Source organism: Typopeltis vanoorti, chromosome 5, assembly GCF_054136105.1.
Source record: "Typopeltis vanoorti isolate ZY-2024b chromosome 5, IOZ_Tvanoo_1.0, whole genome shotgun sequence".
Classification (NCBI taxonomy): Eukaryota; Metazoa; Arthropoda; class Arachnida; order Uropygi; family Thelyphonidae; genus Typopeltis; species Typopeltis vanoorti.
In genome coordinates, this window is record NC_143553.1 from 143432051 (window position 1) to 143448972 (window position 16922).

Consider the following 16922-nt stretch of genomic DNA (forward strand, 5'->3'; position numbering starts at 1 on the left):
ATTGATGGTAAAAATTTTCCATCAATCAATCAATTTCCTGGATTGCAGGAAATTGATGAGGCTAAGGATTTGGAGAGTGGTGGACAGAAAGGTGAAGTTCAGAAGGCATATTGCAAAAGTTGGAAGATAACTCAAAGGATTACTTGGATCTTGATGAGCACATTGACAAGTAAAGATAGAGGTTATTATCTCTTTATAATGCTATGGTTCAGTCTCACACATTGGCTACGGTGTACAGATTTGATCACCCAGATTTCTTGGGGATCAGCAAGTAGTGGTGGTTGAAGATTCAGAGATGAGTGACCAAGCTGGTTACAGGTCTGTGAAATGCTCCTTATGAGGATAGATTGAAGGCGTGTAGATTGCATAGTTTAAATGATAGGCAAAAGAGAGGGAGACATGATAGATCCTTACAAATTACTAAAGCTATTCTGTAAGGTTGATGCTAAAGAAATTTTTCATGGGCAAAACCTGCAGTGAGTAGAGAAGAAAAAAGAGGGTCACCTCTGGAAGTGTGTAAGAGTGTGGTTATTAAGGATGTGGGGACTAGTTGTTTTTTTCTTGTAGAATCGTGAATGAGTGGAATGGATTGGATTACCAGGGGTAGTTGTGAATATTCCAACAGTTAATGAGTGTAAGGAGAGATATGATAGGTATGGTGTGAATAATGGTTAGTGTGGTAATTCATTTGACTCCATAGAATAATAGTAATTCAGGTGTTAAAAAAAAGAAAAAAAAGAAAAAAAAAGAAAATGAAAATAAATGAATGAGCAAGTTTTAGCAGAACTGAAGTGTTTGAGCAATTTTAATTTATAGTAGGGAAAAAAGAATCAGCAATATACTTTTGTCTCCAAGTGAAGACATTTTTTACTATAAGTAACATCATAATGAGGGCAGTGATGCATTCATTACTCAGTAGAGTTATTATCCTTGTTCGCTGGTGATTTTAATTACATCCAGAGAATATAATTTCTCACTCTTTGTTTATTGAATAACATATTTTAATATTGCAAATTTGTCTTCAAAGTTACATCATTATCATCAAATTACAGACATTTACCATCAAGGGGTGTACAGGATATGATAGTACTACATGAAAAATTTACATCATTACTAACTTCCTATCTACAATTTTCCTCCAAATCAATCTGTTACCTGTCAAGGCTCCAACATTGTCAGATCTTATATTTCTATCCTCTGAGGCACTTATTACTGCATCAGTCCACCTATATCTTGGTCTGCCTCTGGGTCTTTTTCCTGCCAACCTCACAGAGAACACTTATTTTGCTAATCTTTCCTCGACCATACCACCTGAGATTAGCTCTGCTAACACATTCCTGGATGCTAACAATGTCAGGTTCTTTCCTAATATCCTCGTTTTTAATATGATATTGCCATTGATGCCATCTATTCACGCCCCTAATCTTTCTCAGGACTCTCGTATCTCTGGTCTCTAGTGTTTGGTCAAGTGTTTTACTTCTAACCCAGCTCTCAGATCCATAAGTTAAAAGGGCTTGAACACTCTCTTGTATACAGCTAATTTAGTGTTTAGACTAATTTCTCTCTTATTCCATATACATTTATTCAGTTGATTTTCTACCATATCAGCTGTGTTGATTCTGTTGTCTATTTCCATATTTAATTTACCATCTTCACTAAAAATCGTGTCTAAGTAGCTGAAATGTTTCACTTGTTCTATAGGTTCTCCATTCACAATGCAGTTGATGTTTTCAGTGCTTCTGCCTATTTTCATTGTCTTTGTCTTATTATTTCTGACCTTCATACCATATATATTATAACAGTTATTCAATTTAGTCAGGGAATCTTGCAGACTTAGCAAATTTATTCAGAAATATAACATCATCCACATAAAGCAAGAGCTGACATTAACATCTCCAATTTTGATATCAGGTTTAATATCACTTCATAATGTGATCCATATAGATGATAAATAACAGCGGGGGTTACGTATACATCCTTGTCTGACACCAGATTTAACTTTAAGCCATCTTGCTGTTTCTTCAATTCTAACTGGTGGCTTATAACTCAAATAAAGACTAAGTATTGCTTGATATAAAGCCCCACTGACACCATACGACTGTAGCGTTTTGAATATCTTCTCTCTTGGCACCTTGTCACATGCCTTTTTCAGAGCTGCAAAATTTAAATACAGATCTTTGTTATATTCCCATGATATCTCAACAATTTGTTGTAAACTGAAAATCTGATCCTGACAGCCTCTATTGGCCTGAATACAGCTTGTTCTTCACCAAGCTTTTCTTCCACAATACTTCTCAATCGTTTCTCAAGTATACTTGCATAAATCTTGCCAGGAACACTCAGTAGGGAAATACCTCTGTAATTCTCACATGCAGTTTTATTTCCCTTTTTATATATGGGTACTGTGAGAACTCTACTCCAATCATCTGGAATTAGTCCCTCTGTCCAGGCCTTCTGAACTATGCAGTGCAGCCACTGTAAGACTTTTATACCTCCATACTTGAGCATTTCTGGTTGAATATAATCTAAACCAGCTGCCTTTCCACATTTCATTTCAGGCTTTTTCTACTTCAAGTATGGATATGTATTCCTGATTGCATGCTTGTAGTGTTTTTTGCCATTGTGTGTCACTGATTTTCATTTAGCAATTTTTCAAAGTAATTACTCCATACATCAAGGATATCTTCTTTTTCTCCAGTTTTCATGTCACCTTTATCATTTCTGATTTCTTTTACAGCACTGTTTCCTCCATTTATGAGCTTCTTCAACAACCTCCAGAATATCTAGCAACCTTCTTAATATTTATTTTTTATGTTCTTACCAAAGTCTTCTCATGACTTTTTGTTTAGCTAGTTTTACATAGTGTTTAGCTTTCTTACATTTGTGTCTGTATTTTCTAAGAGCACAAACTAACTTATTTACCAGGAACTTTTGATATGATTTCTTCATTTCCCTCACTCCCTCTTTAACTTCCTGTATTCACCATGGAGTTCTGTTCACAATGTTTTCTTGTTTTCTTCAGAGCTTGCCACTAAAAATTCAAGGTTTGATTCCTGTTCTCAAACTCTTTCATTTTTTTAAAAATAATGTTTATATATTTTAGTCTACAGTTCACTTCTGAGAGCTGTTCAACTTTTATTTGCTTTAAACCTTTCTTACATGTTCTTGTTTTCAAAATGAAATTCAATTTTATCTTGCTCAAGACTAAATGCTGATCACTTCCAATTTCAAATCCCCTGTACACTCTAGTGTCCTGCACCAGTGGGAAAACATCACTATCAACAATAACATAGTCAATGAGACTTTTCTTATTCCTTTCCTCTTCTCTGCATGTGAATTTGTGCACATTTTTATGTTGGAATATTGTGTTAGTAATAACCAGTCCGTAATAACAAGGACCAACTTTTCCTTTTTCATTGTGTCAGTTGCTTTCTCTCAAGCCTCAAAAAATTTCTCCACTTCTACCTTAGTAGAACCTACTCTGGGACCATAGGCACAAATAAGTCTCATTGTCCAGTTCCAGTTCCCCATTCTCATATTTGCACACATCACTCTACTTGAGACTGCCTGCCATTCAAGAAGATTAGCCTCGTATTTAGTGTTGAATACTATGTCTACTCCTTCTTTTCGTTGATTGTCGTTGCCTGAATATAACATTTTGTATATATTGCTCAGAAAGATCTCACTAGTTTTTGTCTCTTTTGTTTCAGTCACCCCTATTATGTCAATCTGATACTTATCTAATTCCTCAGCTAGCTCCATTTCTTTTTCTTCAATTCCGATTCCAATCTTCAACTCTGGTGATATTGAGTTGGAGCGTGTTTTAGGATTTGTTCCAGTAGCTGACTTTTCGCTGTTTGCCCTGGTTCCCTGGCGAAAACAACAGGGGCCTTGTAGTTTAAGCCAATAAGAATACAATTTGGTCAACTAAATCCCAAATAGCCAGCCCATCCTCGTTTGTTCAGTATCCATGTAGATACCTAACAGGGTGCACCACGAGAAAGTGAGGATTTGACATCAGGTCAGAAGTCCTGGTTGGTTCTCTGAGAGGAGATGCTCCACATAGCCTTTAAAGGCTATGTGGAGCATCTCCTCTCAGTTATACAGCTTTGACCCTTAAGCACTCACTCCAAAGTTACATTGTATGTGTATTTTCTAACTTATTTCATATACTCACCTCAAAAAATCCATATTAATTTATAAATATGGTAATATACAACCTTAGAATGTGAAACTGTAATTTTTAGGCTTCTCTCGCATAACCAAGGCTGCTAACTATCACCAATAGAGGGTGTCCTTCCTAGGAGTACCAGGTCATCCTACAGTCTGATATTATACATCCTAATAATAACTCTGTGACAGAACAAAGAAGCATTAAATAACATTTAATTTCATTTTCTCAGTTTCTTAATTTATTTTAAATCAACATGTCGCATATCTTCATATACATATTATCATGCCCTTGGTAAGCATTTAGTGTGTATATAAGTTTTTGCCCTTGGCATCTTTTGACCTAGAGCCTCCATAGCTCAGTCGTTATAGTGATGCCCTTTGGACGGAAAGACGTGGATTCGATTCCCATCAGTGATGTGAGGCTAAATTGGCAGACATTCTGATGTCTGCCAATTTAGCCACTCAGCCTAATAATGTAAATTGAAAATAATGACAACATAGAAAATATCCAAGACACATGAAAATAATACATCCTGCAGCATTGTTAGCATAATTGCACAGAGTTTTAAGCACAAATGTTCAGATAATTTATTTTTGTGAATGGAATGATTTATATTTTTATGAGTTTTATGTTTTTATGATTTTTAGTGCAATTCAACTTCATCTGGCAATTGTGAACTCGTTTTTCTACAAGAGGAAAAAACATTTGATAACATTTAGGAGTGGTAACAACAGTTCACAAATTGACTACATTTTGACTAGAAGAAAACATCTTAAGGTTGTAACAAATTGTAAAGTAATTCCAATAGATCAAGTGGCACAGCAACACCAACTGCTGTGCACAGACTTTAAAATAAGATCGAAGATAAGAACCTCTGGAAGCCATGGGATGAAGACAACTAAGTGGTTTCATTTAAAAGAAGAGAGTGTGAGGAATCGTTTTAGGGAGAGGGTGTTAGAGAGGATTTCGGATGGACTGGAAAGTGTACAAGATTGGTGGAAACATAATTCAAAAGTAATCCTGAGCTGTGCAATTGAGGTGCTTGGTGAAAAATCTGGAAAGATTAGAAAGCAGGAGGAGGGTTGGTGGTGGAATAATAATGTACAAGTGGCAGTGACAGCTAAGAGGATGGCAAAGCAGAAGTGGGATGAGTCGAGAGTGGAAGAGGACAGAAAGGTATACAGAGAGAGAAAGCAAGAAGCCAAGAGAGTTGTGGCACAGGTGAAGGCCATGGCATATCAAGATCTGTATGATCAATTAGAAACAAAGGAAGGACAGAGAAAAATTTATCAACTAGCGAAATGTAGAAATAAAGTAGCAAAGGACATCTTACATGTGAGGCAGATCAAAGATGCTGAAGGAAGAGTATTATGGAGGGATGTGGACATAAGAAACAGATGGAGAATATACTTTGAGGGACTTTTGAATGAGGAAAATGCAAGGACTCACAGAGAAGATGGGCAGCCTTCTGAGGGAATGGTGCAGAACATCAGTAGAGTGGAAGTGACGGAGGCCATGAAGAGGATGAGGAATGGAAAATCGGTGGGCTCCTACAGGATTCCAGTGGAGGCATGGAAGGCACTGTGGGAAGAGGGAATTGACCTGCTGTGGGACCTATTCATGAAAGTTTGCCAACAGGAAAATATACCCGAGGAATGGAGGAGAGTACTCTTGTCCCCATCTACAAGGGTAAAGGGGATGCACAAGATTGTAAAAATTACAGAGGAATAAAGTTGATGGCCCACACAATGAAAATCCTAGAAAGGGTTCTTGATGGAAGATTGAGGAAGGAGGGGGAGATTGCAAAGGAACAATTTGGCTTCATGCCAGGATTCATCTTGGAAGGTTAGGCCATAAATTCACCATGCTGGCCCAGTGCGGGTTGGTGAATGGCAATATTTTCAAATGGGATCGCCAGTCCCAAAACCACTGGTCCACAGCTCTTTATTCAATATATTCAGAGCTTGCATATATATATATATATGCATATGTATATATGTCTTAATTTAAACATGTCAGGGCATGCCTTCCATTTAATATATATATATTTCTTTACAGATATATAGATATCAGAAGAGATAATGTTGAATTATATATTACTGTAAGTAATACATATATTCATCTTGGTGATGCTACCAAAAAAAAGAAAAAAAAAGAAAGGGCAGTTGAAACACAATCTTTTATTTGAATAAATTAAGAGTATTCCTGGCTGCACAATAATACATGTGATGATATAATTACTTCAAAATATTTTCCGTATTACCTGATCTTTAATCTATCTATACTAAATGTACTATAGCTTTATAACCTTTTATAGGTTGGATTGACATAAAAGTTAATGCAGTTCACCATAGTAAATTTTGAACTTTCTCTTCAGATTATTGGACTAAAAAATAGTGGTTCTGTTGGATTAGTCAGCACCTTTTATTAGTTCATAAATAGTGCACAGATTTGATATCAAGTTGTTGGCATTAGTATGAGTCAACAGTTTGTTATAGCATGTTTGATATTCCCTTTAGACACTGATATTTTGGATTAGACATGGATTCAACTGAGACTTGTCAACCAAATAGGTGTTATACCTATTTGGTATAACACTATTATATTGAATGTCATAGGTTTCAGCGACACTGTTTGCTGTGGTAATTGTTTACTATAAGGGTGCATTTCACTTTAAATCATCAATTTCAGTAATGGAATTGATTATTATGTATGTATATTGTGTAGTTATAAAAATGTGCAGGTTCACAGGGAAGTGAATTTATCTTATTTCTCTTTCCCATTCTTTAGTGCCTATCAGGTAGTTCAGATGGCACAATAAGGCTTTGGTCACTTGGTCAACAGAGGTGTATGGCAACAATAAGGGTTCATGAAGAAGGAGTTTGGGCACTACAGGTTGGTATCTTTGGTAATTCTTATTATTCTTTACATTTTAAGTTAGTCAGATCAACTTGAAAATGTAACCTTTTTTAAATTAAGAGTTGTTCTAAGTATCATATTTTTCAGTATTTTTAAGTTGGATGTGTAACTACTTTTTCAGGCTAATGATAGTTTCACTACTGTATTTTCTGGAGGTAGAGATAGAAAGATTTTTATGACAGATATTAGGAATCCAGAAAATAGAATTCTGATATGTGAAGAAGATGCCCCAATATTAAAGGTAAAGATGTGTTAAATATACTTTGTATTTGTCTATTCATGTCACTTTGATCTCAATGAAATATACCCTAGATCTATTAAAATTCACAGCAGGAATGTTATAGCATTAAGTTAATATTAAACAAGATCACTTTCTTTCCTGTCTTATCAGCACTCACCAATTTCTAAAATAGTTTTTTTTTTTTTTTTTTTTTTTTTTTTGACACTAAGTTACATGAACCAGTTAAAGTGGAAAAGTCTTCTTCAACTGGTTCATGTAACATAGTATCAAATTTTTAAGCACAAGGATTTCATTGAGTATTTCTGAACGATAGCGAAGATGCTTTAATTTAAATGGCAGGCATGCCTTCCATTTAAAAATGTTTTAAATTAAAATTATTTAAATTTTCCAAATATATAGTGCTACTTAATATTTTCATAAAATGTTTCATATAAATTGATTATTATTATTTTATTATTAATATTATTAACCTCCATGGAGTCAACAGACTCATCTTGGGAAGCCCACTCAACCACCAGACTTGTTCATCAGTTTTGAAATTATTTATAGGTTGTTGCAATGCATTCCACCCACTAACAACTCATCTCATCTTCTTTATACCCTCTTTTACCTTGCGGTGTCGAGGGTCCATTGATCATCGGACCTCACTCCGTTTACAGGATAAGGTGGTCAGCCCTATGCCCCGGTGTATCCTATGGCTTGTAGTGTTAAGTTCTCAAGGCCAGTTTGCCTGCTTTGCGGATGAAAAACCCCAGAACAAACTGGGGAAAAAACCCTGCTGTCCACGCCCAAGACTGGCTAACTTGGCTATGACTGAGGAAGATCCTTCAGCTCCTCATGTCACCGACGGGAATCGAACCTAGGACACTCCTTCCCCAGGCATATGGTTGCGAAGCGCATAGCCACTAGGCTAACCGCGCGGACCCCACTAACAACTCTCCATGTAAAAAATTTACTCCTCACTCCCTTTACCACATCCCTATACAACTTCCAGGAATGGCCCTTTGTTCTTCCCATCTTAACATCCACTCTTTTTATAATTTCTTCTTTATTAATCAGATAGAATCTCTTAACTAACTTGAAGGTCTCTATCATATTATCTCCTCTTATTCACCAACCTCTGTAATCCACATTCTCTCAAATGCTCTTCACAACTGACACTCCACAAAGTCCTGTTATCACTTTGGTTATTTGTCTTTGGACCCTCTCTAGTGTTTCCACATCATAAGGAAAACTAGGTGACCGAGTCTGAGCACAATAGTCCATGTGTTGCTTGACCAATGCCTTATATAGATTCACTACCACCTTATCCCTACATGTCAATGCACTTTTTATCCTGGCAGCAATATGATGTGCAATCATGCAGTGTGCCCTCAAAACTTCAGTCCACTGTCCACCATCACTCCAAGGTTCTGAATCTCATCCACTTCCTGAAGTACAGCTCCACTCAATACAGTATGTAGCCTCATACTTCTGTATCCTATAGTGTAACACTTTGCATTTATTAAAACTGCAATCCCACTCATTTATCCAAGCTAAAAGCCTATTCAAATCTTCCTTTAAAAAATTAATATAACTCCTGATAATTGTACCTAACTTTACATCATCAGCAACCATTTGAAGATCCTCCAGTCAATCTACAAGACATGTCATTAACAAACAAGTTAAACAGTAGGAGCCAAAGAACAGAACCCTGAGATATGCCACTGGTCACCTTCCTTTTCTTAGATTCAGCTCTATCATACACAACTTACTGATATTGTTCAAACAGCCAATCTCCGATCCATGTAACCAATATACTATCCACTCTTATCCTTTGTAGCTTGTACACCAACTTATCATGTGGTAATCTATCGAATGTTTTTGCAAAGTCCAAGAATATCACTATGTGATTCTCCCTTATCTGACACATTTGTCACCTTATCATAAAACATAAGCAGATTGCTAAAACAAGACCTACCCTTCACAAACCTATGCTGACCATCATAGAGAATCTTATGTTCATCAATCCAATCCTGTATTCTATTTTTAACCAATTTTTCCAACACTTTGATCACAACTGCAGATGCACAGACCGGTCTATAATTGGAATCTTCTGTTCTCGAACCATGCTTGTGGAGAGGTATTATTTTGCCTTCTTTCCATGCTTTAGGAACTTTGCCCACTGCAAGACTGTCATTAAATAAATAAGACAAGGGCAATGCTAACTCTTTTGCACATTCTTTAAAAATGCGTGGTGATATGTCATCCATTCCTACAGCCTTATTAACATTTAACCCAAGCAACACTTGATACACCTCCGATTCTTTCCCTTTTAATTCTTCTAATCCTTGCCTTCTTCTACATGTTGCGCAGCATCATTCACACTGCTCTGATATATGCTGATGAAATGTTTGTTAAATAATTCCACTATATATCATTTGCTATGATTACTCTGCTACGTTAACTATCCATCATCATCAACTTGCCAGAATTAATTTTCCTCTTGCTTGCCACATGCAGAAAAAATCCCTTGGATTAGCTTTGACCTGGCTGGCCAATCTCCTTTCATGTTCTACTTTTCTTTTCTAGCCATGTTTGTCACTTTTTTGGCCTGCAATTCATATTCTTCATGCATCTGTTCACTGTGAACAATCTTGCACTTCTTCCATAGCAACTTCTTTTGTAACGCTGCTTGCTTGATTTCACCATTCATCCATCTCACTCCTATGCATTGCTTGTGTCAGATATTACCTTATCATTTCCATGCACTGTCAACATCTTTTCTACACAATTCATCAACCCAATGTATTGATGCTAGTTGACTACAGAGCTACTGATACTCACCCGCCTTATAGTTTCACATATAGACTTTCTTGATAACTACTTTTTCCTGTTTGACTACCTTCCAAACTAATACCTCATGATTACTTTCACCAACTGGAGGCAGTATTAATACCTCATTCACAACCACATCCTGTGAGGATATCGCCAAATCTAACACTGATAAACCTCGCGTTGCTTCCATCACATGCTGCTTTAGATAGCTATCCTGCAGAAACTCAACAAATTCACTCTCCTTGTCTAAACATTTCATAATCAATATTCTCCACATTGTTTGTTTGTTGTGTGGGATTCCCTTCCCCATTTCCCCCATCCATCCCCTTTAGGACTGGTTGAACCAGATAAAGGTTCCTCATGTCATAGACAGGAATCGAACTCAGGTCTTTCTAACCAAAGGGCTTTGCCTATATTGACTGAGCTATGGAGACTCTACTCTCCACATTCCCTGGCCTATAACAGCATCCTGTTAGATATACTATTGTATTGATCTCAACTTCACACCAAACAGCTTCAAAATCTTCACACGTACTACTGTTTTCCACTTCGACTTTTGAAGGACACAATTTCCTTTGCTCCCATTAACAATACTTCCCCTCCTCTCTTCATCTTTTTATCTTTTCAGAAAATTCTCTATCCTACCATTTCAAGTCCTGATGGTATATCATCCTCAGTCAACCAAGTTTCTTCTTCTTCATGTAGCTTCCTCTGAGAGGGTGCAGAACCATGTCCTTCCAATTCTCTCTGTTGGTGGCTTTCCTTTTTGTTTCTGCATACCAAGTTTCACTTATGCCAATTATTTGTGGGCATACTGATTCAACCAAATGCTACAAACTCAGCCCCTTTATTTCTGATATTCCATACAAATCCGAACATGGATTTGTGTTTGTTTTTGATTTGGAAAATGCATATTATTGTAAGGTGTCAAGTGAAAAACTGTTCAAAATCAAATAATATATAGTCTATATTTAAATTGTAAATCAGCAGTTAGAATTGAAGGATGTACAGAAGCCATGCTTCTGTACATCCTACAATTATCTTAAATCAGGTATAAGATACATGTAAAGAAAGGCTTAGCTGTTGTTCATTATCCATAATAATGCTTAATGGTATAACTAACACCAAGAGGAAAAAATACATTAATTAAACTCACTAATATTTTGCTGGTTTTCTATCCAGTATCATCATGATAACTGTAATGGCATGCAGCACTAAACCAAAGAATTGTAGAAATCTACAATTTTTTTTTAAATAATAAATGACTTAAGTTTTAATAAATAAATGATTTAATAAATGTATTTTTTCCTCTTGATGTTAGTTATACCATTAAGCTTTATTAAGATATAAGGCAAGGGTGTACATTATCTCAGTTGTTAATCGTTATCTGTGTATATCACATTATGAAAGAAAGTGGCATTAAACCTGATAACAAAATTAGTGATCTCTGATTTTGTTATCAAAATTTTCAAAATTCATCAAAAATTGAGCTTTGATTTAAGCTACCTGGAAGCATAATATCTTAGCTATTTACTTTATTCTGTAGAGGTTATACTTTTAAGTAAATCCAGTACAAGTTTTCAGGATTTTTTGACTAAATTGATTAACTGCTGAATAAATGCCAAATTTGTTACACAGTTAATCAACAAAAAGACAGATATTCAACATAGGCATGAACTCTGAAAATATTAGCTGGATCCTGAATATATGAACTTATAGAACAAGTAAATAAATCATTTTAGCTATTTTGGTACAATTTTTAGTGAAGATGGTTATGAGTTAAAACACTAAAAGTACCTGTATACAAGATAGTGTTCAAACGAATTTTAACTAATAAACATGAGAGGTGGGTTAGAAGTAAAGCATTTAATCAGAAACTAGAGACCACAGATACGAGTTCTGAAAAAAATTAGAGGATTGAAAACAGATGACATCAGTGGTAGAATCGTTTAAAAATGAAGATATTAGGAAGTAACTTGACATTGTTAGCATAAGAATGTGTGAGCAGAGCTAATATAAGGTGGTATGGTTACTCAGATGGAATGGTAGAGGTAAGATTAGCATATTTGATGTTTGATGGTAGGAACAAAAGATCCAAAGGAAGACCAAGATCTAGCAATGTTGGACTCCAGACATAATTTTGAGGAAAACTGTCGATAAGAATTTAGTAATAAAGGAAACTTTTCATGTAGTATTATCATCATATCCTGTACATCCCTGAGGATACATATTAGAAATTTGATTGATCATTTGGAACATAGTTCTGTTGGTAATGTTTCATCAAAATTGGACTTTGATTAAACTGCCTGATCTGTCTCATCATGAAGGTTCATAGCATTAATGTGCTTATAGGTTATGTATGTATATAATATGGACTGATATAATAAAAATAAATATCCGTACTAATATATTTTATCAAGTAAGCATGTAACTGTGCAGTGAATGTTTCTGTTTTAAAAGCTGCTAAAGAACATTTTAAACTTGTTTGTAGAAAATTGTCATTAATATATAGATTTTTCCATTTTGTGTAGAAAGTTTGTTGTTAATGAAGCGAAATATTGTTGAAAATTCAGATGGTTTTATTATTATTGTCTAGCCTCCTACAAAGTCAAGAGCCTTTTCCAGGTCATGCAATGTAATGCTTAAATACTTCAGTGTGGCTTTGTAAAAGGGAGATTCACATTTTATGATATGGCAACAGCAGAATTGGATTAAAAAAATGGCTACTCTGTGATACTGCTGGACTTTGCAAAGGCATTTGACAGAATACCACATGGACAATTATTACATAAGTTGGAGCAAATGGGAATGGATACGAGGTTGGTAGCATGATGAGGGTGACTGATAGACATCAGAAGGTAATGTATGGGGTAATGAAATCAAGGCAAATGAGGGTGACTAATGGAGTGCTCTGAACTAGGACCACTACTCTTTAATATGTACTTTAATGATATAGTGGAAGATTGGGGGGGGGGGGGGAGCAATATTCAGCTGTTTGCTGATGATGCAAAACTGGGTGAGGAAAATAGTTGAATAAAACTGATATAGATATTTTGCAGGATGATGTAAATAAATTGGCTATGTCGGCAAAGGACAATGATTGTCAGTTCAGTGTTGTAAACTGTAATGTAATGCACATCAGAATGAAATGATTACACACTTCATATCATACTGATGGTAGTAGTACAGGAAATTGAGGCTAGGGGTCTGGGGGGTGATGGTGGAGAGAAATTTGAACTTCAGAGGACATATTGAAAGAGTTGGCAAAATAGCTTAGAACAGTGCTCCCCAAACTTATGGATGCCAAGGGCCCCCTTTGGAAAAATTAAAATATTTCACTGACCCCATCGGAAAAAAAAAATCGTAATACAGACATCATCATTAAATTCCTGACATGTACCCTCAAGGGGTGTACAGGATATGATAGTACTACATGAAAAATTTACATCATTACTAACTATCTATCTACAATTTTCCTCCAAATCAGTCTGTTACTTGTCAAGACTCCAACATTACCAGATCTTATATTTCTATCGTCTAAGACACTTTGTACTATATCAATCCACCTATATCTTGGTCTACCTCTGGGTCGTCTTCCTGGCAGAGAACACATGTTTTGCTAATCTTTCCTCGCCCATTCTGTTTAAGTGACCATACCACCTGAGATTAGCTCTACTAACACATTCCTGGATGCTGACAATGTCAAATTCTTTCCTGATATCCTTGTTTTTAATATGATGTTGCCATTGATGCAATCTGTTCACGCCTCTAATCTTTCTCAGGACTCTAATATCTGCGGTCTATAAGAGTGAAATTAGTCGGAACACTAAATTAGCTGTATACAAGTGTTTTACTTCTGACCCAGCTCTCAGATCCATAAGTTAAAACTGGTTTGAACACTGTCTTGTATACAGCTAATTTAGTGTTCAGACTAATTTCACTCTTATTCCATATGAATTTATTCAATTGACTTCCTACGATACCAGCTTTGTTGATTCTGTTGTCTATTTCCATATTTAATTTAGCATCTTCAGTAAAAATCGTACCTAAGTAGCTAAAATGTTTTACTTGTTCCACAGGTTCAACGTTCATAACACAGTTGACATTTTCAACGATTCATTCTACCTGTTTTCATTGTCTTTGTCTTTTTAACACTGACCTTCATACCAAATCTATTACAGCAGTTATTCAGTTTATTCAGGGAATCTTGCAAACTTGTAGTGGATTTATTTAGAAGTATAACATCGTCCACATAAAGCAAAGAACTGACACTTTCCTTCATAATGTGATCCATATAGATAATGAATAACAGAGTAGATAATGTACATCCTTATCCCACACCAGATTTAACATTAAACCATCTTCCTGTACTTCCTTCAATTCTAACTGCTGACTTACAACTCAAATAAAGACTAAGTATTGCCTGATATAATGTCCCATCGACACCATATAACTGTAACGTATTGAATAGCTTCTCTCTTGGCACCTTGTCATATGCCTTTTCCAGATCGACAAAACTTAAATACAGATCTTTGTTATATTCCCATGCTTTTCTCAACTATTTGTCGTAAAGTGAAAATCTGATCCTGACAGCCCCTATTTGGCCTGAATCCAGCTTGTTTTTCACCAAGCTTCTTCTTCCACAATTCTTCTCAACCGTTTCTCAAGTATACTTGCATAGATCTTGCCAGCAACACTCGGTAGGGAAATACCTCTGTAATTCTCACATTCAGTTTTATTTCCCTTTTTATATATGGGTATTATTAGAGCTCTACTCCAATCATCGGGAATTGGTCCCTCTGTCCAGGCTTTCTGAACGATGCAGTGCAGCCACTGTAACACTTTTATATCACCATACTTCAGCATTTCTGGTTGAATATCATCTACTCCTGCTGCCTTTCCACATTTCAAGCCTTTGTTGGCTTTTTCTACTTCAAGTATCGATATGTATTCCTGACTGTATGCCTAACGAATGCTTTTTATCACTGTGCTATCACTGCTTGTTTCATTTAGCAATTTTTCAAAGTAATTACTCCATATTTCAAGGATATCTTTTTCTCCTGTTTTCATGTCACTTTTATCATCTCTAACTCCGTTTACAGCACTCTTTCCTCCATTTCTAAGCTTCTTCAACAACCTCCACAATATCTTACCACCTTCTTGATATTTATTTTCTATATTCTTGCTAAAGTCCTCCCATGACTTTTGTTTAGCTAGTTTTACACAGTGTTTTGCTTTCTTACATTTGTCTCTGTATTCTCTAAGATCACAAGCTGACTTATTTGCCAGGAATGTTTGATATGCTTTCTTCTTTTCCTTCACTGTCTCTTTAACTTCTGGTGAACACCAGAAGTTAAAGAGACAGTGTTTCTTTGATAGAAAAATCAGAACTCCACCTGGAGTTCTGATTTTTCTATCCTTGCAGACAACCTCACCACATGCCTCTCTGGCTGAATCAATCAGGGTTTTCTTCAAGGCATGCCATTGAATCTCCAAGGTTTGGTTCCTGTTCTCAAACTCTTTCATTTTTTTTTTTTTTCAATAATCTTTGTGTATGTTAGTCTGCAGTTCACATCTGAGAGCTGCTCAACTTTTATTTGCTTTAAAACTTTCTTACATATTCCTAACCTCAGACTCACTCCACTCCTTCCTAACACACTTAAACAACCAACACCCCAGAGTCCAGTTCACCTTAGAAAAAGAGGAAAACAACACCCTCCCCTTCCTAGACACTTTAATCACCTGCCAGCTTGATGGATCTTTGGTTTTCTCTGTTTACAGAAAACCCACCCATACTGGCAGATACATTCACCAGCAATCCCCCCCCCCCCTCACAACAATATGGGGTTATAAAAACACTATATAACAGGGCAAAATTAATCTGCTCAGATGACAAGGCCCTAACTACTGAACTAAACCACATCCACAACACTTGCTTAGCCAATGGCTATAACCCCCAAAAAAGCTGCAAACTGTCCTACTTCGGCCAAACAGGCAGAACAACAAATATCAGGATTTCAGAACACAAAGACTACATCCGGTTTCACCAGTACAGCCGCTGTGGGCTGGCAGACCATGCCTTAGATACCCACCATAGAATTCGCTGGAAGAAAACAAAAATAATACACCGCAGCAAGTTTAAATATGAGAGATTATTCAAGGAATCTTCAGCAGCTCTAAAAAACGTTCCTAACCTCATCAAATTTGGGTGCGTGAAACTACCCTAAATTTGGGAGACTTACATTTTGAGAACTTCAGCCCAACTGCCAAGTCAACCAAATTAGCCCACCAGAGGGCACCATTAGGACTTTAGGAGCAATATTAGTTTCTTGCTTTCTTCCTCATTTGCTTTTGTTAGTGCCTGCATACACATACCATATCTTTATGTTCCTGAAGATGGCAACGTGACGTTGCCGAAATATAGAAGTTATTTATTAAAGTTATCTTTAATTAATATACTTTATATGCGTTGTTAATTCCGTAAACTAATTACCAGTTATGTATGACCAACGTATAAGCCTTGCTACTAGAATTTCTTACATATTATTCTTTTCAATATGAAATTCAATTTTATCCTGCTCAAGACTAAATAGTGATCGCTTCCAATTTCAAATCCTCTGTACACTCTGGTGTCCTGCACCAGGGAGAAAACATCACTATCAACAATAACATAGTCAATGTTATTGCTGATAGTGATGAACTTCTCTTATTCCTTGCCTCTTCTCTCCATGTGAATTTGTGCACATTTTTATGTTGGAACATGGTGTTAGT

The 16922-nt window shown here is 36.1% G+C and overlaps 1 protein-coding gene across 1 annotated transcript in view; it reads left to right on the forward strand.

Annotated features, from left to right (window-relative positions):
- The window catches only part of LOC150106895 (WD repeat-containing protein 48), a 216875-nt gene that overhangs the window by 51906 nt on the left and 148047 nt on the right, over positions 1-16922 (forward strand). The window contains exons 7-8 of the mRNA XM_090392799.1: positions 6965-7069; positions 7215-7334. Of these exons, the coding sequence (XP_090248925.1) occupies positions 6965-7069; positions 7215-7334 (225 nt within the window). The remainder of the gene's footprint in view (positions 1-6964; positions 7070-7214; positions 7335-16922) is intronic.